At 40.7% G+C, this 19,987-nt stretch overlaps 1 protein-coding gene across 1 annotated transcript; it reads right to left on the minus strand.

Annotated features, from left to right (window-relative positions):
• Positions 1–15,677: 15,677 nt before the first annotated feature.
• LOC309550416 (uncharacterized protein) lies at positions 15,678–16,818 on the minus strand (the record flags this gene model as incomplete). Its single annotated transcript, XM_082250799.1, has 2 exons — positions 15,678–16,557; positions 16,703–16,818. The coding sequence occupies 2 exons, from the start codon at positions 16,816–16,818 to the stop codon at positions 15,678–15,680; spliced, it is 996 nt and encodes a 331-aa protein (XP_082106925.1).
• Positions 16,819–19,987: the final 3,169 nt, after the last annotated feature.

A 19,987-nucleotide genomic window follows, 5' to 3' on the forward strand; every position in this document is an offset into this window, starting at 1 on the left:
AATGGCACCCAGCATCCTCTCCAGCAGCGGACACTATGAAGCACTACCGAAAAAATGCATGGACACAGTGAGTAAACCTGCCAAGACTACCAAAAAGAATCCTACCAGGTAAATGTTGTTTTATACCCACAAGCTGCCTGGCTCCAATGGTCAGTAGGCAAAGAGGGATATAGATATAGCTTTTGCTACTACTCAAGCTTTGCCACTGCCGATGGGGGATCACCTAGGTCCTGAGCTGGACATAGACACTGATCAGGAAGCTGGGGGACCTGATGAGCCAGATGCCACTAAGGAAGGTAACCCCCAACCCACTCTTAGTGATATCGTAAAAGCGGTCCACATTTGGACTGCTTCTGTCCACTCAGTACACAACTGAGAGGGCTTGAAGTGGAAGTATCCCTGTTAAGGCAAGATCTACAGAAAATGCACAAACGCACCACAGCCATGGAGAGTCGAGTCAGCAACTTAGAGTATAAATTGCCGCTATTAGTTTCAGAGTCCCAACTCAACTCACTAAAGCAATCTACACAACGAAGATTTTGAAAATCGTCTGCGAGGAAATAATGTGCAAATTGTAGGCCTTCCAGAGCAGATTAAAGGGAAAGACCCAACTGATTTTATTGAACATTGGCTGTTTGCGTTGTTTGGCAAAAATGCCTTCACACCACAATGCTATACCCTACCTGATTACGGATTACAGCCTTTGGGCAGACCCATTTCTTCGAGAGGGCCAGTGAAGCATCCTCCTGACTGGACATTAACGAACCATCCCTACGTGTGTGTCCTTCTGGTTCAGCAGAGTCCTGAGGCTATAGCAATACAACATGCTTCTGTTTCTATGTCGAGCCATTCTTTTCTACTGTTCCATCTCTGCGGCTCCACATTCTTTCTGAATACTATTACTGGTAACACCTACTTTCAGCAAATATGTTGGCAACGCTCTGAAGATTTGATGATATCTCAGCACTCCACTTTGCCTTTGGTGACATGGCTAACTGCTCTTCAATGAGCAGTTCTTATCCCCCACGTTGTGCTTAAAAGAGTACCCTGACTTCCCATAGGCATTGGGCAACTTCTTCTGTTTTCTCCATTTTGTCCTTCAGTGGGACAGACCTTTATGCTTGTTACATAGTTACATAGTTACATAGTTGGTGAGGTTGAATAAAGACAAAAGTCCATCCAGTTCAACCCGCGTAGATGTGTGTGGCTGTAATCATCTTGCATACCCCTGAATGTTCTGATCCTTGAGATGTACGTCTAAGAGTCTTTTGAAAGCCACCATACTACCCGCAGAAACCACCTCATGTGGTAGAGAATTCCACAATCTTGTAGCCCTAACAGTAAAGAACCCCCCACGTTGCCTGAGGTTAAAACGCTTCTCCTCTAATCGCATTGTATGCCCCCGAGTTCTCATGCAATCCCTTCGACTGAACAGCTTTTTTTTCTAAGCCTAGATCCCCATTTAGATATTTAAAAATTGCTATCATGTCCCCCCTCAGGCGTCTCTTCTCCAGGGAGAATAAATCAAGCGATTGCAGACGCTCCTCATAATCAAGGTCCTCCAATCCCCTAATTAGTTTAGTTGCCCTTCTCTGGACTCTCTCCAGCTCCAACACATCCCTTCTGAGGACTGGTGACCAGAACTGGACCGAATACTCCAGATGAGGTCGGACCAGAGTTTTATAAAGTGGAAGGATTATAGTTTTATCTCTGGAATACATCCCTTTCTTTATGCATGCTAATATTCTGCTAGCCTTGGCAGCTGCCGCTTGACATTGCATGCTGTTGCCTAGTCTATCATCAACCAAGACTCCCAGATCCTTCTCCATTTTTGATTCTCCCAAGGGTTCCCCTCCCAACGTGTATTGTGCTTTTATGTTTCTAGTCCCCAAGTGTAAAACCTTACATTTCTCCACGTTAAACCTCATTTGCCATGTCTTTGCCCACTCCGTTATTTTGTCCAGGTCATTCTGTAGGATATCTGCTTCATGCTGTGCTGTTATTGTCCTGCCTAATTTTGTGTCATCTGCAAAAACTGATATTGAACTACTGATCCCGTCCTCAATGCTGTTTATGAATAAATTGAACAAGGTTGGTCCTAGGACTGAGCCTTGGGGGACCCCGCTTACTACCTCAGACCAGTCTGAGTATGTGCTGTTTATTACCACCCTTTGGATACGCCCTTTTAGCCAGTTCCGTATCCAAGAGCAAACCCTGCTGTCGATACCTGCAGACCTTATTTTATAAATTAAGCGCTTATGGGGAACTGTATCAAACGCCTTAGCAAAATCTAGGTACACCACATCCACTGGTCTGCCCCTATCTAGCTCACAGCTCACCTCCTCGTAGAATGTTAAGAGATTGGTTTGACAAGAACGCCCATTTGTAAACCCGTGCTGGTTACTACTGATGATGCTGTTGTTCTTAGCAAACTCTACGATATAGTCCCTTATCATCCCCTCCAGAAGTTTACATACTACTGATGTCAGACTGACAGGCCTATAGTTTCCCGGTATATGCCTCTGACCCTTTTTGAATATCGGAATCACGTTAGCTTTCCTCCACTCCCCTGGTACATCTCCTGTCCTAATACTGTCCGCAAAGATCAGGAACAGTGGTCTGGATATAACCTTACTGAGTTCCTTGAGTACTCTCGGATGTACGCCATCCGGGCCTGGTGATTTGTTTGTGTTGAGTTTATCCAGCCTTTCCCTGATTTCCCCCTCTGTTAGCCATAGTGGCAAGTCCTGTGTATTACTACTAACCATACAGTCATGGTCAGTGTACCCCTCCGATTCCTGTGTAAAGACTGATGAGAAAAAAGCATTCAGTACGGTTGCTTTTTCAGTGTCCTCTGTAACCATCCTCCCATCATTGTTAATTATGTGTGCAATATGCTCTGCCCTAGTTTTTTTGCTGTTGATATACTTAAAGAATTTCTTTGGGTTTTTTTTGCTATCCTCCGCTATTTGTCTCTCAAAGTCTATTTTAGCCATCTTGATTTTGTGTTTACACTCCCTATTTGCCTCCTTGTATTGGTCGAAAGCCAATACTGTGCCCTCTGATTTATATTTCCTGAAGGCCAATTTTTTTCCCCTTATAAGTTTTTTAACGCTCCGGTTTAGCCAGCCAGGTTTGGCTTTGTCCCTTCTACATTTATTTCCCATAGGAATGCACTGCAAGATGCCTTTGCTTAATATGTTCCTAAAGCATTCCCATTTTTCCTCTGTGGTCAGTGATCCCAGGGTTTGGTCCCAGTTTACCCTTTCCATCAACAAGTACAATTTTGGAAAGTTTGCCCTTCTGAAGTTAAGGGTTCTTATGTTCCCCACTTGCCTTGCTAAATTGTTATTTACGCTAAATGTGATCATCCTGTGGGCGCCCGGTAAACAACATACTGTTCGGTTCACGAGATCTTTTTTACAGATTGCCCTCTCTGTCCTCTTGATAATTGAGTCTTTTTTTTTTTTTTTGTAAGCTGTTTATTTTGTTTTTTGGCTCAAGTGTGCCCTACTACAACCTCAACTCCAATATGTTGATTCCAAATCCTGCTATCCAGGGTTTTACCTGGCATCCAGAGATGGCTACTCAACAATTCTCATCCATCAGGTGCAAGAATTCATTAGCTACTCTGTGGTGTACTGTAGTGCCCATTCCCCATGTCCATTTGAGAATTTTTGCATCTACATTTCCTTTCTTAAGGATTTTTTTTATGGCAGAGGTTCCAGTAGTGTCATGGAATGTTATGGGGCTACGTGACACTCTTTAAACATACTATGGTGAACGCAATCCTTAAGCAATACCAGCCTGCTTGCAAGTTCTGAGACAAAGTTTGAAATATAAATTTGTCACACTGTCAAAGAGACTGAAAATTAGGCAAAATTTTAAATTTTGAGTTGTCCCTGGAAAAGGCATAGAGAGGAAAGGGATGGGGGTGTGTCAAGTGACACCTGTCTAGGAGGGAATTCCCCTAAATTTTAATAGGTATCCTCTAACCTTTTCTCTTTGCAGTGTGTTTTCATGATGGGAAGTTAAGGTAGTTCTTTTCAATTGGGCATCTTTTCATCTCCTCTAAGCAGGGTTTTGAATAAATGGATTGTGGATTTATTACATACTATTGCCTCCGTTAAACACTCATAACCTGTATCAAATGGTAACCCTGTTTACCTGTATCCAGCATCTGTTGAATGATTTAACCAAGAGGTCATTAGATTACATGAGGCATAAATACACAGCTACACTTTAGTATGTGGATGTTATTACCTTATCCTTAATTTAATCACCAAAGTAATTTATCTCTTGAGAGTCTCATTTTCTTCCAAGTGCAATTATATTTCACAGTATGCATGTTGATTAGGCAGAAACACAGAAATAATTCATCAGAATATTACAAAAATAATTAATCATCAATATACATGGGGAAAAAAGAAATTACAATTCTCCCAGTTCTATTAAATAATTAAGCACTTTAATTCCAAAATTATGTATGTTTAATGGAAAGCATGTGATCATCTGTCATCTATATGTACACAGCAAAATCAAAGAACACAGTCACAAGTACTTGGTAATTTCTCACAATGTAGCAAGATACTTGTTTATTTCTAGAGTATGGTGGAAGGGGATTCAAGAAGGGGGCTGCTTATTGCTATTACACTATACCCTGAGTGTTTAAAGCCTATCTAAACTCAAAAACACAAAATGATTATATTGCAGCTTACCAATTCTTAGATGTGGTGTCTGCATTACATTTCTTTTTTAAGGTTTTCTCCTTTTTTTCAGTTGGAGGGGTAAGACAAACCTTTTACAAATGACAGGGGGGCTTACAACGGTCAGTTTTTATCAATTTATGTAAAACATTCATCCCAAAAGAAAAAAAAAAAAATATTTGCTGTTACTGCTTAACCCAGGGGTCTTCAAACTATGGCCCTCCAGCTGTTCACGAACTACAATTCCCATCATGCCTAGTCATGTCTGTGAATGTCAGAGTTTTACAATGCCTCATGGGATGTGTAGTACCGCAACAGCTGGAGGGCCATAGTTTGAGGATCCCTGGCTTAACCACTTGCCAACCGCCCGCCAGATATATACTATGGCAGGCTGGCTCGGCTGTGTGAATCGCCGTACCTGTACGGCGGTTCGCGGAAGGCGCTCCTGAGGGCAAGCGCGTGCTAGTAGGCAGCAGAGATGCCAATCCACTAGGCCGGTGGCCGCAATTACCACCGGGCACCCTTGATTGCTCCCTGCCAAGAGAGAAGGACAGTCTGCTGTTGTAAACACAGCAGACCATTGTTCTCTCTGAAATGATCACAGAGTGCCTGTGATCCTCCTATATAGGATCACAGGTCTCTGTGTTCGTTTTGCAAGTCCCTCCCCCATACAGTTATAAAACACTCCCCTAGGCTCACACTTAACCCTTTGATCACCCCTGGGTTAACCCCTTCCCTGCCAGTGTCAATAATACAGTAAAAGTGCATATTTTTAGCAATGATTACTGTAGTAGTGTCACTGATCCCCCCAAAAGTGTAAAAAATGTCAGTTAGGTGTCCGATCTGTCTGCCACAATGTTGCAGTCCCACTACAAATCGCTGATCGCCGCCATTACTAATACAAAAATAAAAATGACATGAATCTCTCCCCTAGTTTGTAGACGTGATAACTTTTGCACAAACGAATCAATACACACTTATTGGGATTTTTTTTTACCAAAAATATGTAGCAGAATACATATTAGCCTAAAATGATGAAAAAATTTAATTTTTAATTTTTTTAATTGGGAATGTTATATAGCAGAAAGTGAATATATATATATATATATATATATATATATATATATATATATATATATATATTTTTTTTTTTTTAAAGGGGATTGCCTAAATCTAGTGGCGACTAAGATAATATAGTGGATAAATATGTGGTGCTTTTTTCTTTTTTTTAAAGGGGATTGCCTAAATGTAATGGCAACTGAGATAATATAGTAAATAAATATGTGGTGCTTTGGTGCACAATACTTACATCCTGGACAGACTTTAGGTCATGACACAGGAAGGAGTTGACCAGCTGACCTCATTAGCACACACCCTGCATCATCTACCCACAGCTGGTAAACTCCTTCCTGTGTCATGACCAAAAGTCTGTCCAGGAAGTAAGTATTGTGCACCAAAGCACCACATATTTATCTACTATATTATATTAGTTGCCATTAAATTTAGGCAATCCCCTTTAAAAAAAAAAAATTCAGACAGGAGTAAAAGTGAGAGGCAGAAGTTAGTAGGGTGTGAGCAGGTTCTGTATGAAAAAGCGGTGATCAGGCCACACCATTTAGTTATGATACATCTGCCTTTTCTGTCTCAAAGTGGCTGTGCTATACAGCCACAGCATAGCAGGAGGCAATGAGTTGGCTGACAAAGATCTTCTCTTCCTACACCTCCCAGGCACAGAGCAGCCACCTGCCTGCAAGCTCTGTGAATGCGCCCTTCTCCTCCTCTTCTTCTTTTATTCCTCCTAGATGCAAAGCAGCCTTTGGCCTGCAAGTGCTACTAATGCACCTTTTTCCTTTTCCTCACCTGGTTGCCGCCACAGAAGCCTCATGATTTAGAACATTTCTGCCATATATGATACGTGGTACCGTATGACTGGCAGCTTCAAAAACACAACGGTGAGGAGATTGGATATAATTTCAAGTGATGAAGAGGAACCAAATACCATCTTGTCATAACCTTTACATTTACCTCCACCACAGATACACTCAGTATACCCTTAAATGCCAATGTGCAGGTTCCTTCTCAGAGAGAAGATCTGAGTCCCATGCCCTCATAAAAGAAAGTTTATTTGTAGGGTCAAGCAATAGCTTGTAAATGGTAGAGATTTATCCTCCATGACCCATATCCTGCCTGCACCATCTGTCATAAGGGGTTGCCTTGGGATCCATGGTTACCTCAAGTCCTAAGTAATACAAAGAAATGTGAAATTTGGCAGAATTGGAAATTTTGAGCGACAATGTTGTGATGTAAATTGGCCCCTAGGTGTTAAATAGTGACTATTCTATAGAGACCTTTATTTGGCCATTGATAATTTTGAAAAAAACAACATTTTCTGCTTTCTGTTATAAAACATATTCTATAAATTCAAATTTCTTCATACATTTTGTCCAAAATGTATTCTGCTACATGTCTTTGGTAAAAACCAAACTGTGTTTTAGGGGTCACTAGTATAAAGATACTGATCCATAAAGGCACTAAACTAGTAACAGCGGTGATCAGCAACTTATAGTGTGAATGTGATAGTGTGGTAGGCAATCTAGTGCTAACTGACACTGGCAGAGAGGGACACTAACTTACTGACACTGACATTTCTAGTGATACTTATACAGTGATCAGTAATAATTATGTTCACTGTACTAATGGCACTGGCTGGTAGAGATGTCCCGAACTATTCGCCGGCGAACAGTTCCCGGCGAACATCGCTTGTTCGCGTTCTCCTCGGCGGGCGAACATATGCAATGTTCGGTCCGCCCCCTATACATCATCATTGAGCAAACTTTGACCCTGTACCTCACAGTCAGCAGGCACATTCCAGCCAATCAGCATACCCTCCCTCCCAGACCCTCCCACCTCCTATAAAAAAGTGCACTATAAATTTACCAGGAAATCTTCCAGAGGAGTCTTTGCAGCACAAATCAGAGATCTGGAGGAAACCTGGTTTTACTATATGCTGTTGTTGCCTAGTCCATGAGAGTGGTTAGGCATAGGCGTCTGGTGAGTCTGAATTTCAGATACTTCTCCCGGCACTGTGTGGTGGTGGCAAGCAAAGGTGTCAGAAGCATAAGTCGCACCTGTGATCCTTCATGTTTGCACTTTCATTGCTCTATGCACTTTATACATATGGACTTTATGGACTCCTATTGATGTGATTTCATGCTTTTATGTATTTATGCTTATATTTATCACATCTGATTCATATATCTTATCCTATTTATTTGGTAAGAGGTTATCACCATCCCTGCGCTACTGAAATTCGAATGAAAAAGCCAGTTCCTGTTTTTTCTGGATGAATTTTATTTTTTATTATATTTACTCATTTAAGTAGCAGCAATTTGTGTTATTTGTGTTATTCTGTCAGGTTTATCTTACCTGTATTTCCTAAAGCACAGTGGATTACAACATTGTCTATTAATTTAGTATAAGTAGTGATATTTATATATTGAATTTTTCCTCTGCAATATAATTGCAGACTGCACTGTGCCCACTGCCCACCGCTCATATAGGGTGGCACAGCACCTTGCAGATAAAAAATTAATTTAATTTTACCTCTGTAATATAATTGCAGTTGCCTGCCAGTTTCAGGTCCACAGACTGTACTGTGCCCACTGCAAATGGACTGTTTGCGGTTGTTTGCGGTGCGTTAAACGGGAAGTTGGGTCTGTCAGAGTTTGGTCTGTCACTGTGAAGCGGGCGTAACCCTTACACTACCTGATCGATACAACATCATACCTGATCGTATACATACACTGGATGTTTTAAAGCACGTTATTCCAAACAATTTAGGAATGTTAGGTGATTTATGCCCTTTATGGATTAAAACCCGACTCTGCGTCAACTACATAAATTTCCATGGGAGTTTTGCCATGGATACCCCTCCGGCATGCCACAGTCCAGGTGTTAGTCCCCTTGAAACAACTTTTCCATCACTATTGTGGCCAGAAAGAGTCCCTGTGGGTTTTAAAATTCGCCTGCCTATTGAAGTCTATGGAGGTTCTCCCGGTTCGCCTGTTCGCGAACATTTGCGGAAGTTCGCGTTCGCCGCTCTCTACGCTGGAAAGGAGTTAATATCAAGGGGAATTAAGTGGAAAATGTGTGCCTAACAGGAGTAATGTGTGCAGTTTTTACTAACAGATCTGGTTGTTTTTTCTCCCTTTGTCAACACAGAACTCTGTGCTGAGACTATAGAAAGTGAAAATAATCAGCGCAATCCCTATATAAATGATACAAGTGGTGAACACAAAGCTGCAAGCAATCAGTGCCAAACACAAAACACCCACGATAATGAATAAAAAATATTGCTGCGCTAAGTGAATGCACATAAAAAATCGCTTAATATAAAGTAATATAGTGCCAAAAATTAATATAATGATCATAAATTAATATGAATCAAACAAAACGTGGTATTAAAAGTCCCAATAACACAGTGCAAATAAAGTGACACAGTAATATTGTGATAGATAAGTCCCAATACACAGTGCAACTAAAGTGACACAGTGATAAATGAATAAACGAGTAAAAAAATCTTCATCTGTGAATAAAGTGCTGCATGCTTCACTCCAAGTGATCCACGTGACAATAGTGAGATTAGCTGCTCACCTCAAAGGAAGACTCATATGAGTCTAAACTGGCATAAAGGTAAAATTCACAGTCGCCTGGTAAGTCCTCCTGCCTCTGCCTCCAAACAACCTCTCAGGTTGTATATGGCATTGGTGAAAGACATAAAGAAAGGAGATCTAATGCTCTCTGTCTTGATAAGGGGCTATTTATTCAGAAAAATGCTGGAATCGCACTTACATTACAATGCACTTAAGCAGTGCCAGCTCATAACAGCCTTCAGATGCTTCCTGGTACCTCCGGGATCGGCGTAATGACGTGCAGGCTCCTCCCCCACGTGGATCACTTGGAGTGAAGCATGCAGCACTTTATTCACAGATGAAGATTGTTTTACTCGTTTATTCATTTATCACTGTGTCATTTTAGTTGCACTGTGTATGTGTCCAATCATAGTACGGGTCAGCAGGGGCGTGTGTGCATACGCACCACCAAACCAGTAAGTACACCTTGAGGTACGGGTATGTCACGGTGTCTGGCTGTGCTGTCCATCTACTGCAAGTGGAATGCAAGCGGTTAAACCTGTGTTTTGTTTGGTTTTGTTTGGTTTTGTTTCCAGCAAGTTCATCTTTCGTAGGGATAAATAGGGGTGTAAAATGCACTCTACAGTACATAATCTTAACATGTGCTATAATGCATTCCATTATACAGAAAATACAGGACGTATCCCTAGCAAGAAAACATATAAAGAGGATCCATCCCAAAATACTAGAAAAAATATTAAAAAGCATGTGTGCATAGAAGCGTAAATAGGTCCTAACAGTCACCAATCCTAATTTTCGAATTGTCATATCATTTTACAGAACTTCATTCATGGGAAAAATGACCGCCTCCTGCCACTGCACGTTATCTTAGGCTATGGTAAAAACAGTTTTGAAATGGTTTAATCTTAATGAATATAATGTGTAGATGAAAATAGGAAGGTGTCATCTATTACAAAGTAAAAGTATAGCAGTGAAAATATATTTAAAGGCTTATGGGTCACGATAGTAAAATGACTAAGAGGCATTGTCTGAATTATAGTGGTAAATATTACCACTATAACTACAACTACTACAAATACAAAAAATAAGAATATTTTTATTATTAATAATAATAATAATAATATTAATAGAAAAAACTTGCTAACAAAAGCTCAGAATCCAGACGAGATGAAGCACTGATGGATTCTGAATTTCAATCAATTTTCGGCAGAACAACATGCATCTATCAGCAGTTTAATATTTAATTTGGCAGCTCAATTTGCTTTTGATTTTATTGGAATCCGGTGCGCTTCCCGGTGACTTTACAGGACAAGACAGAACACTTTGTCTGTGCAACAGCTGATTTAATTGCAGCTTTTTACTGGTTCTAATCTGTAAAACAATTTCAAAAGCAGATTCTGAGATAATCCTATAAACAGTTCACTCTAAAATGAATGAGAAATATAAATGCTAAAGGGCAAGACTGTTTCTTTTTGTTATTATTTCATTATTTTTATTCAATTTATTTACATTTTGTAGAAGATATTAAAGAACAAGCAAAAAAATACAATTTATAAAGCCAATGTGTAAAAGAGTGTAGTCTCATAAACTGTAAATCAGTGCAAGATGTGCAAAAAGTGGTGTGAATAAATAAATTGTAAATAAATATATTTAAAATATAATTTATGTGACATAAATAAATTTAAATATGTAGATTCAAATTCATATATTATAGTGATTATATAAACAATGTGACGAAAAAAATATATAAATATAAGATCATGGGAATAAAATTATATTAAGTAAAATCCGGGATGTGAAAAAATCTTCCGTGTTACAATCCTCCAAGCAAACTTATAATAGATGTAAAGCATAAAAAAATGTTCATTCAATATAAAGTGACTAATGTGCTTCTAATAAATCCACAAATTAAAGTGACTCCTATACTCCACGTTATGGAAGGGATAAATGTCCTTAATGGTAAGTGTATCTTCAAACAGGCAAAAATCCTCTTCTATATATATAAGTGAATTGAATCACTTACCAAAACGGGTGGGTTCTGTATGCCGTATGGCACCAGAACCATTCAGGCTTGTGAAGCCCTCTGGGCTTTGGTGAATGTTGTCCCTCCAAATATCCCTCCGGGATCCTGGGATGCCTCCTCTGCCTCTGAAGTGCTCACTTCCAGCCGTATATGGAGAAAAGAAAAAGGGACTCCAAATGGTGTGATACCGTTTAAAATGAGTCTTTATTTGTTCCAAAAGGTATTTAGGGTTTTAAAATATAAATGTCAGCGTCCCTGGTGGGCTAGCGGTGCGGGCTGCTCGGTTCTCCTCGCAGAGTAGAGTTAGGAACAACCTACTTCCGGCTTGCGCTCCACCTGCCGTGACGCAATGACGCTGTGCGGTCCAAAGCTTACACGTTTCGTCACTTCCGGTGACATCCTCAGAGCTCTTTAATTTGTGGATTTATTAGAAGCACATTAGTCACTTTATATTGAATGAACATTTTTTTATGATTTACATCTATTATAAGTTTGCTTGGAGGATTGTAACACGGAAGATTTGTTCACATCCCGGATTTTACTTAATATAATTTTATTCCCATGATCTTATATTTATATATTTTTTTCGTCACATTGTTTATATAATCACTATAAGGGCTCTTTCACACGGGCTTTCCGTATGTCCGTTTTTCATCCCTTCCGATTGCGGATGAAAAACGGACATAATGCAAGTCAATGGGATTGCGGATGTCGGCGGATGTACATCCGCTAACATCCGTTTATCGTCCGGTCCGCTCATGTCCTTTTTTTTGGACTGAAGAGAACCCTATTTTTCCTCCGTAAAAAAAACGGAACGGACACAAAACGGATGTTAGCGCTGACATCCGCTCCGATCATATCCTTTTTTTTTTTTTTTTCCAATAAAATACAGTATAATATGTAAACTTTGACCCAGGCAGTGGTCTAGTGGTCTAGGAAGTGACAACAACCACCAGTTACCACACCCCAAGTACCACACCCAATACAAGCAGCAGTCATGGCCCGGATGTGTCCCACGAACGTCTGATCCAGCTAGTACATGCCAGGCCTGGCATTTGGGACAAACATTGTACCGAGTATAGTGACCGGATCACCAAATCCAGGCTGTGGGAGGAAATTTTCAAGGACGTGACCCCCAACTGGACCTCCTTGAGTGATAGGCAACGTCGCATACGTGGTAAGTGTATCTTTTGGGGGGATGTGAGGGTGGGGTTGTCATGCTGAGACTTGTGGTCCACCTAATTGTGACATATGGGTGGACTACAAGTCTCAGCATGCTAAAAGAGACAGATAAGTGAAATGTAAAGTTATATTACCGTATCTTTCACTGTTCGCTTGCTGAGACTTGTGGTCCACCTAATTGTGACATATGGGTGGACTACAAGTCTCAGCATGCTAAAAGAGACAGAAAGGTGAAATGTAAAGTTATATTACCGTATCTTTCACTGTTCGCTTGCTGAGACTTGTGGTCCACGTAATTGTGACATATGGGTGGACTACAAGTCTCAGCATGCTAAAAGAGACAGATAGGTGAAATGTAAAGTTATATTACCGCATCTTTCACTGTTCGCTTGCTGAGACTTGTGGTCCACCTAATTGTGACATATGGGTGGACTACAAGTCTCAGCATGCTAAAAGAGACAGATAGTTTAAATGTAAAGTTATATTACCGCATCTTTCACTGTTCGCTTGCTGAGACTTGTGGTCCACCTAATTGTGACATATGGGTGGACTACAAGTCTCAGCATGCTAAAAGAGACAGATAGGTGAAATGTAAAGTTATATTACCGTATCTTTCACTGTTTGCTTGCTGAGACTTGTGGTCCACCTAATTGTGACATATGGGTGGACTACAAGTCTCAGCATGCTAAAAGAGACAGATAGGTGAAATGTAAAGTTATATTACCGTATCTTTCACTGTTCGCTTGCTGAGACTTGTGGTCCACCTAATTGTGACATATGGGTGGACTACAAGTCTCAGCATGCTAAAAGAGACAGATAGGTGAAATGTAAAGTTATATTACCGTATCTTTCACTGTTCGCTTGCTGAGACTTGTGGTCCACCTAATTGTGACATATGGGTGGACTACAAGTCTCAGCATGCTATAAGAGACAGATAGGTGAAATGTAAAGTTATATTACTGTATCTTTCACTGTTCGCTTGCTGAGACTTGTGGTCCACCTAATTGTGACATATGGGTGGACTACAAGTCTCAGCATGCTAAAAGAGACAGATAGGTGAAATGTAAAGTTATATTACCGTATCTTTCACTGTTCGCTTGCTGAGACTTGTGGTCCACCTAATTGTGACATATGGGTGGACTACAAGTCTCAGCATGCTATAAGAGACAGATAGGTGAAATGTAAAGTTATATTACCGTATCTTTCACTGTTCGCTTGCTGAGACTTGTGGTCCACCTAATTGTGACATATGGGTGGACTACAAGTCTCAGCATGCTAAAAGAGACAGATAGGTGAAATGTAAAGTTATATTACCGCATCTTTCACTGTTCGCTTGCTGAGACTTGTGGTCCACCTAATTGTGACATATGGGTGGACTACAAGTCTCAGCATGCTAAAAGAGACAGATAGGTGAAATGTAAAGTTATATTACCGTATCTTTCACTGTTCGCTTGCTGAGACTTGTGGTCCACCTAATTGTGACATATGGGTGGACTACAAGTCTCAGCATGCTAAAAGAGACAGATAGGTGAAATGTAAAGTTATATTACCGTATCTTTCACTGTTCGCTTGCTGAGACTTGTGGTCCACCTAATTGTGACATATGGGTGGACTACAAGTCTCAGCATGCTATAAGAGACAGATAGGTGAAATGTAAAGTTATATTACCGTATCTTTCACTGTTCGCTTGCTGAGACTTGTGGTCCACGTAATTGTGACATATGGGTGGACTACAAGTCTCAGCATGCTAAAAGAGACAGATAGGTGAAATGTAAAGTTATATTCCAGTATTTTTCACTGTTCGCTTGCTGAGACTTGTGGTCCACCTAATTGTGACATCTGTCATGTAATTAAGTTCATATTATCCATTTTTCATAGGCAAAAAAATCATCACGAGATGGAGGTCACAAAGGGACCGCTACAGGAGGGAACTGAACGATGAGGCTGAGGAGAGCAGAAGTGGGGCAGGAGTCAGCCAGAGGAGGAGAAGTCCTTTTTTTGAAATGCTGTCATTCCTGCGTAATGTTATGGACTTAAGACCGTGAGTACAAAGCTGTCATTCTACGTAAAATTTAATCAATTTGAAAAGTAGGACAAATAATTTATCAATGTATTGTATTACAGCACCAGCTCCAACATTACAGAAACAGAAGAGGAGGGGGAAGAGGTCACCGAAGCAGAGGCTGACACAAGTGACCATGAATCACAGCCTCAAACTTCTGCACAGGTGTCTCCTCAACATGCTCAAGTCCGCACGCCAAGACAACATGTAAGTGAATTTTACCAAACCTAGGCCCCTATTGTAAACATTTAGTAAAAATGTTCTAACAAATTTCCCTACTGTACAGGTTCCCAGAGCTTCTAGAGGGTCACAAAGAAGAGGTGCTGCACCAACACCAATGGACACTGCCATGATGAGGTTCATGGAGGATATGAGGGCCATGCGTAGGTCTGAATCCATGGACCCCTTCCAAGACTCAAACAATTATGATGCTGCATTCCTCTGCAGCCTATATCATCATTTGGTCCAGACCCCTAATAATAAAAAAATGGAGGTACAAATGCAGATATCTCATGTAACCATCACATGTATAAGAGCTGCAATAGCTGGGGAACCCATACCAGAATATCATTTGTATCAAAGGCCAGTCCAGCATCCAATGATGCCAAGTACATCACCTGGCCATTATGGTTATAATCCATCCTACCCCCCTAACCCAACCCTGCCATATAATAGGATGCCAACCCATACCCTCCCACCATGTGGACCCCCATCCCATGCACCACCATTTACCCAGTCAAAGCCCACCAGCAGCCAGCAAACGTCAAGCTCTCAGGACTCCTACATGTCCCAGGCCCAAACGTCTGCATCTTCCTCATCAACGCATTTCGGGAATGCTCCAAGTCCCTATTATCAGGACTTATAAGGTTGACTTTGGATTTTGAATTGTCTTTTATTTCATATTAAAATCACAGAGGTTGTTATGTGTGATGCTGTTTAAATAAAAAAAAATTTCTGACAAAGAATTTGTTTTTATTCTTTTATTGAACAAATGGAAACTATTATATTAATGAACAAAAGGAAAATAAGTGCAGTTACAATCTTTAAAAAGATTACATATGGGCATACTGCCATGGAACCTCTCCTTCAGGGGTCATGAAATAATCTGCGAATTTATCTCGTAGAGCAAGAGCTGAATGGTTCGGGCGCAGTCCACCATATTGCACAGAGGGCAAATGTGTTTCATCTTCATCATCCATGCTCAAGCCTTCTTTATCACGTACGATATTGTGCAACACACAACATGCTTTGATCACTTCTTCGGCATTATCCACTTTAAGTTGAATGGCACTATGGAAAATGCGCCACTTGTTTGTTAAGATTCCAAATGTGCACTCAACAAACCTTCTTGCTCTACTCAGTCTGTAGTTAAAAATCCTTTTTTGGCTTGTTAGATTATGTTTGGCGTATGGCCTTAAAAGGTGACGTGAGAGGGCAAATGCTTCATCAGCCACTAAAACGTGAGGTATAGCTGGTCCATTTGTTCCTGGCAGTGGCTTGTCAGCAGGTAGGTTCAGACGTCCATCTAACAGCCTTCTACCCATAGCGGATGTCCTGAAGACACGGGAGTCAGCAGAGCTACCATATGCACCAATATCCACCATAATAAATTTATAGTTGCTATCACAGATAGCCATCAGCACCAATGAAAAAAATTTTTTGTAATTGAAATAACTGGAGCCTGATCCAGGAGGCATTCTAATCCGCATATGTTTCCCGTCAAGGGCACCAAGGCAGTTGGGAAATTGGGTCTTCATCAGGAATCCCTCAGCTATTTGCAACCACACATTTTCATCAGGGACAGGCATTGCAATCGGTGTTAGCTCCTCCCATATGGCCTTGCAGGTGTCATGAACGATCATTGATATTGTAGAGATCCCCAATAGAAAATAATGGTTCAGACACGTAAATGTCTGCCCGGATGCAAGAAACCTAGGCATAAGGAAATTAGACAAGAATTAACGGAAAAGTACATTTTAGTTGGTAATTTCATGTTATCTGACATTTGCCCCTAGCATATAGCATGACATATAGCATGACAACAGCATATAAAGCATGACAACAGCAGCTAACTTACCTGAGAGTCACTAGCAGACGCTCCGCTGGCGGCACACTGCGTCTCATATTGGTGTCCATCCGCTGAAGACGTGGTAACAATTTCTCCAAGACAAAATCAAATGTCGTTACGTTCATTCTGGTGAAATTGAAAAATTTAACCGGATACCGTCTTAAATCCGCATAGTGTAGGGACAGAAATCCCTCAGAGGGCCTCTTTAGCATCATCGGATGAGCCCAATAGGTGCGACGTTTTCGCTGAACAGTCTTCCTCCTCCGGCTCTCTACTCCCCTCACATAATACAGTAGCATAAGACATGTGACATCATCCCAAAATCGGGAAGGGGCCATTGCTCGCTTTGATATAAATCACAAGAAATGAGACACAGGAACACACAGGCAGACACACTGTATGCACACTGGGACCACAAAGCAGCATGGGAAACCCAATGCATGCTGGGTTAAGAGCAAAGTGACATGGGAAATTATGAATCATAAAAAAAAGGATGAAAAACTGATATGAAACTGATGTAAAACGGATGGAAATGTATAGAAAAATGATAAAAAAAGCATGTCAGCAGATGTAAAACGGACGTCGGCGGACAAAAAACGGACATCGGCGGACAAAAAACGGACGTCGGCGGACAAAAAACGGACGTCGGCGGATGGAAAAACGGACGTCTGCGGATGTCAAACTGATGTAAAAATTGTCATCAGTGTCCGTTTCATAACAAAAAAAAAGTGACGGAACTGAAGATAAAAACGGAACGCCCGTGTGAAAGAGCCCTAATATATGAATTTGAATCTACATATTTAAATTTATATTTTAAATATATTTATTTACAATTTATTTATTCAAAGTGAAGACTTCTGGTGTCCTGCTGTGCATGCCCTAGCTGCGCCACACTTTGTGAATGGTCCTGCAGTCCACTGGGACCTGTGTGTTTCCCAGAAGGCTGCGGGGGAAGGAGAAAAAAACCAAACGTTCTCGTGGTTAGTCGCGGCGATCTGACCCATAAGTATTAGTCAAAACCAGGTACCTGCTCCCCCACAAAAAGTGCCAAATGTGGCAGTGGAAGGATGCAAACAAATGGAACATCCCCTTTTGGGTGAAGTTCCACTTTAAGTCCACTGTTAAAGTATATACAAACTTTTTTACCTACGAAAGTATTTGTAATTCCCTACACTAAGTCTTGTGATTCAAGCACCCCAGTAAATAGCATGTAGCACACCCCTGTAAGGACTGCTGATGAACTTGGATCCCCCACTGCTGCACAGCCAGGCACACTGAATTTTCACAAACACTCCAGAGTCAGAGAACGGTCCATAACGTTGTTTTTATGATATATTGAGGGTTAATACCTTGGATAGGGATGGGAGGTCATGGGATGCCCACTTGACTTCAGAAAAACTTCAACAACACCTTTAGGACATATACGGCATCTTCCTATATACAGTCTATTTACAGTTTCCATCACTTTCCTTTTGCACACACTTGCTTGCTTGCTCCAGCTGAATCACTGAAGGATTTTAACAATAAAGGTATAATGCCAGCACTCAGAAGTCCCACAATTTAGGCTAAATACAATTATTGTCTATAACAATGTCCATGAAACTGGCTGGAGTAGATGAGAAATGGTCGGACACTAGGGGGAAAGCTCTCCTCAAAGAGTGAAGATTGCTCTAGATCAGGTTAAAAGGTAACACAGAAGAGCGCCTCTAAGTGTAGCAGTTTAATGATATAAGAAGGCAATCAGCCAAATATAAACTCACATAACATCAAAGGGTAAAGGCTCTTAAGAAAGGTAAAGATCCAGCAGACAGAGGAAAAGGCATCCAAGCCTGGGGTACACAGCCGTCTTCCTACGCCAGAGTCCCATCGGCGAGTGTAGTGTAATCCCGGAAGCAAGCTAGGTGGAGAGTAGTGTGGGCTGCAACGCCAGCTGGCGTGTGACGTCACCAGAGAGGGGAGAACACAAAGCGTTTCTGAGCATGCGCAGAGCTCTTACGGAGCATGCTCGCTCCTTTCTTTACGTGTGAATGGGACATAGAAGAGCCTAATTAATATAGGGAAGTGAATTAGTTAGTGAAAAGAATAAATACACAAATATGGGGTCTTAAGAGCACATAGTTGATGGTACATAGATAAACATTATAAATATGAACAATTAAAAATGTAAACTGAATAAAAAAAAGGGGGGGAATAAGGATAAATGAAAAAATGAAAAGACGCTAATAGCAGAATATGGTAATAAGACTTACTAATTATTAATATTAATGAAACACTATATATAAAAAATTAATACAATTATTAGGAGGGCTTATGAATAAGATTAGGCATTATAGACTGTAATGGCCTGATGTAATTGCAAAAATAATAAGAACTAAAAAATCAATCTGGAAGAATGTAAAATATAAAGGTGACAATTAATGTACATACCGTACTTCCAGAAAAAATAATAAAAAAGGGGGAAGATGGCAATGAAGGGGACCATGTATTAATGTTTAAAGCATAGTACTAATTTCCAATTCCTCATTCAAGCCATACAGTTTAAGTGTATCAAGGGTATAAATCTAAAACATTTCGCGATGACATAGTTTAGCGAAACGTTCTGTTTCAGGAAAGATGTTTGGGGATTGCCCCTATAATCCAAACTCGTAAACCTGTAGTGGACTTGTTATGTACTTCCAAAAAATGTCTAGGGACACTGTGCTTGTCGCATCCCTATACAATAAAGCAAGGGTGTTTGCCGAAACGCTGTCTAAGAGGGCAAATGGTTTGTCCTACATACAGAAGCTTACAGGGGCAGATAAGGCAGTAGGCTATATAATCCGTAGAGCAGTAATAAAAATGATCTAGTTGATAGGTCTTACCCTTGTGGGTAAAGGATTTTTGGCCGTATGTAACAAAATTGCAGGTTTTGCACAATTTTTTGCGCCAGGGGTACATGCCATCCCATCTCACTCCTCCTCGCTTTTTTAGGTATCCATCCTTATCCTAAACACAGACTAAAAAGAAAGTACACGAGCAAGGATTTAGGGGAGGCCGGAAAAGAGCAAAATGCGCATTGCCAAACTCCGCAAACTATAAAATTGTTCAATCTGTCCTCTCACATAATAACACCTGATGATTTCTCCTTACTCAGCAGAGGCCTTTCATTTGCTCCCACGATCCAACCCAACTCCTTTCTATTATTCAAAGAGCTCAATAAATGTATTCGTAACCTTACACTCAAAAGATTTTTCCAGATAAAATCCATTAGGACAGCTTAGTCCCCTTCCCCTCCTGATGATAGTCATATAGCCA

This window comes from Pelophylax lessonae, assembly GCF_965119305.1.
Source record: "Pelophylax lessonae genome assembly, chromosome: 3".
In the NCBI taxonomy this organism is placed as follows: domain Eukaryota; kingdom Metazoa; phylum Chordata; class Amphibia; order Anura; family Ranidae; genus Pelophylax; species Pelophylax lessonae.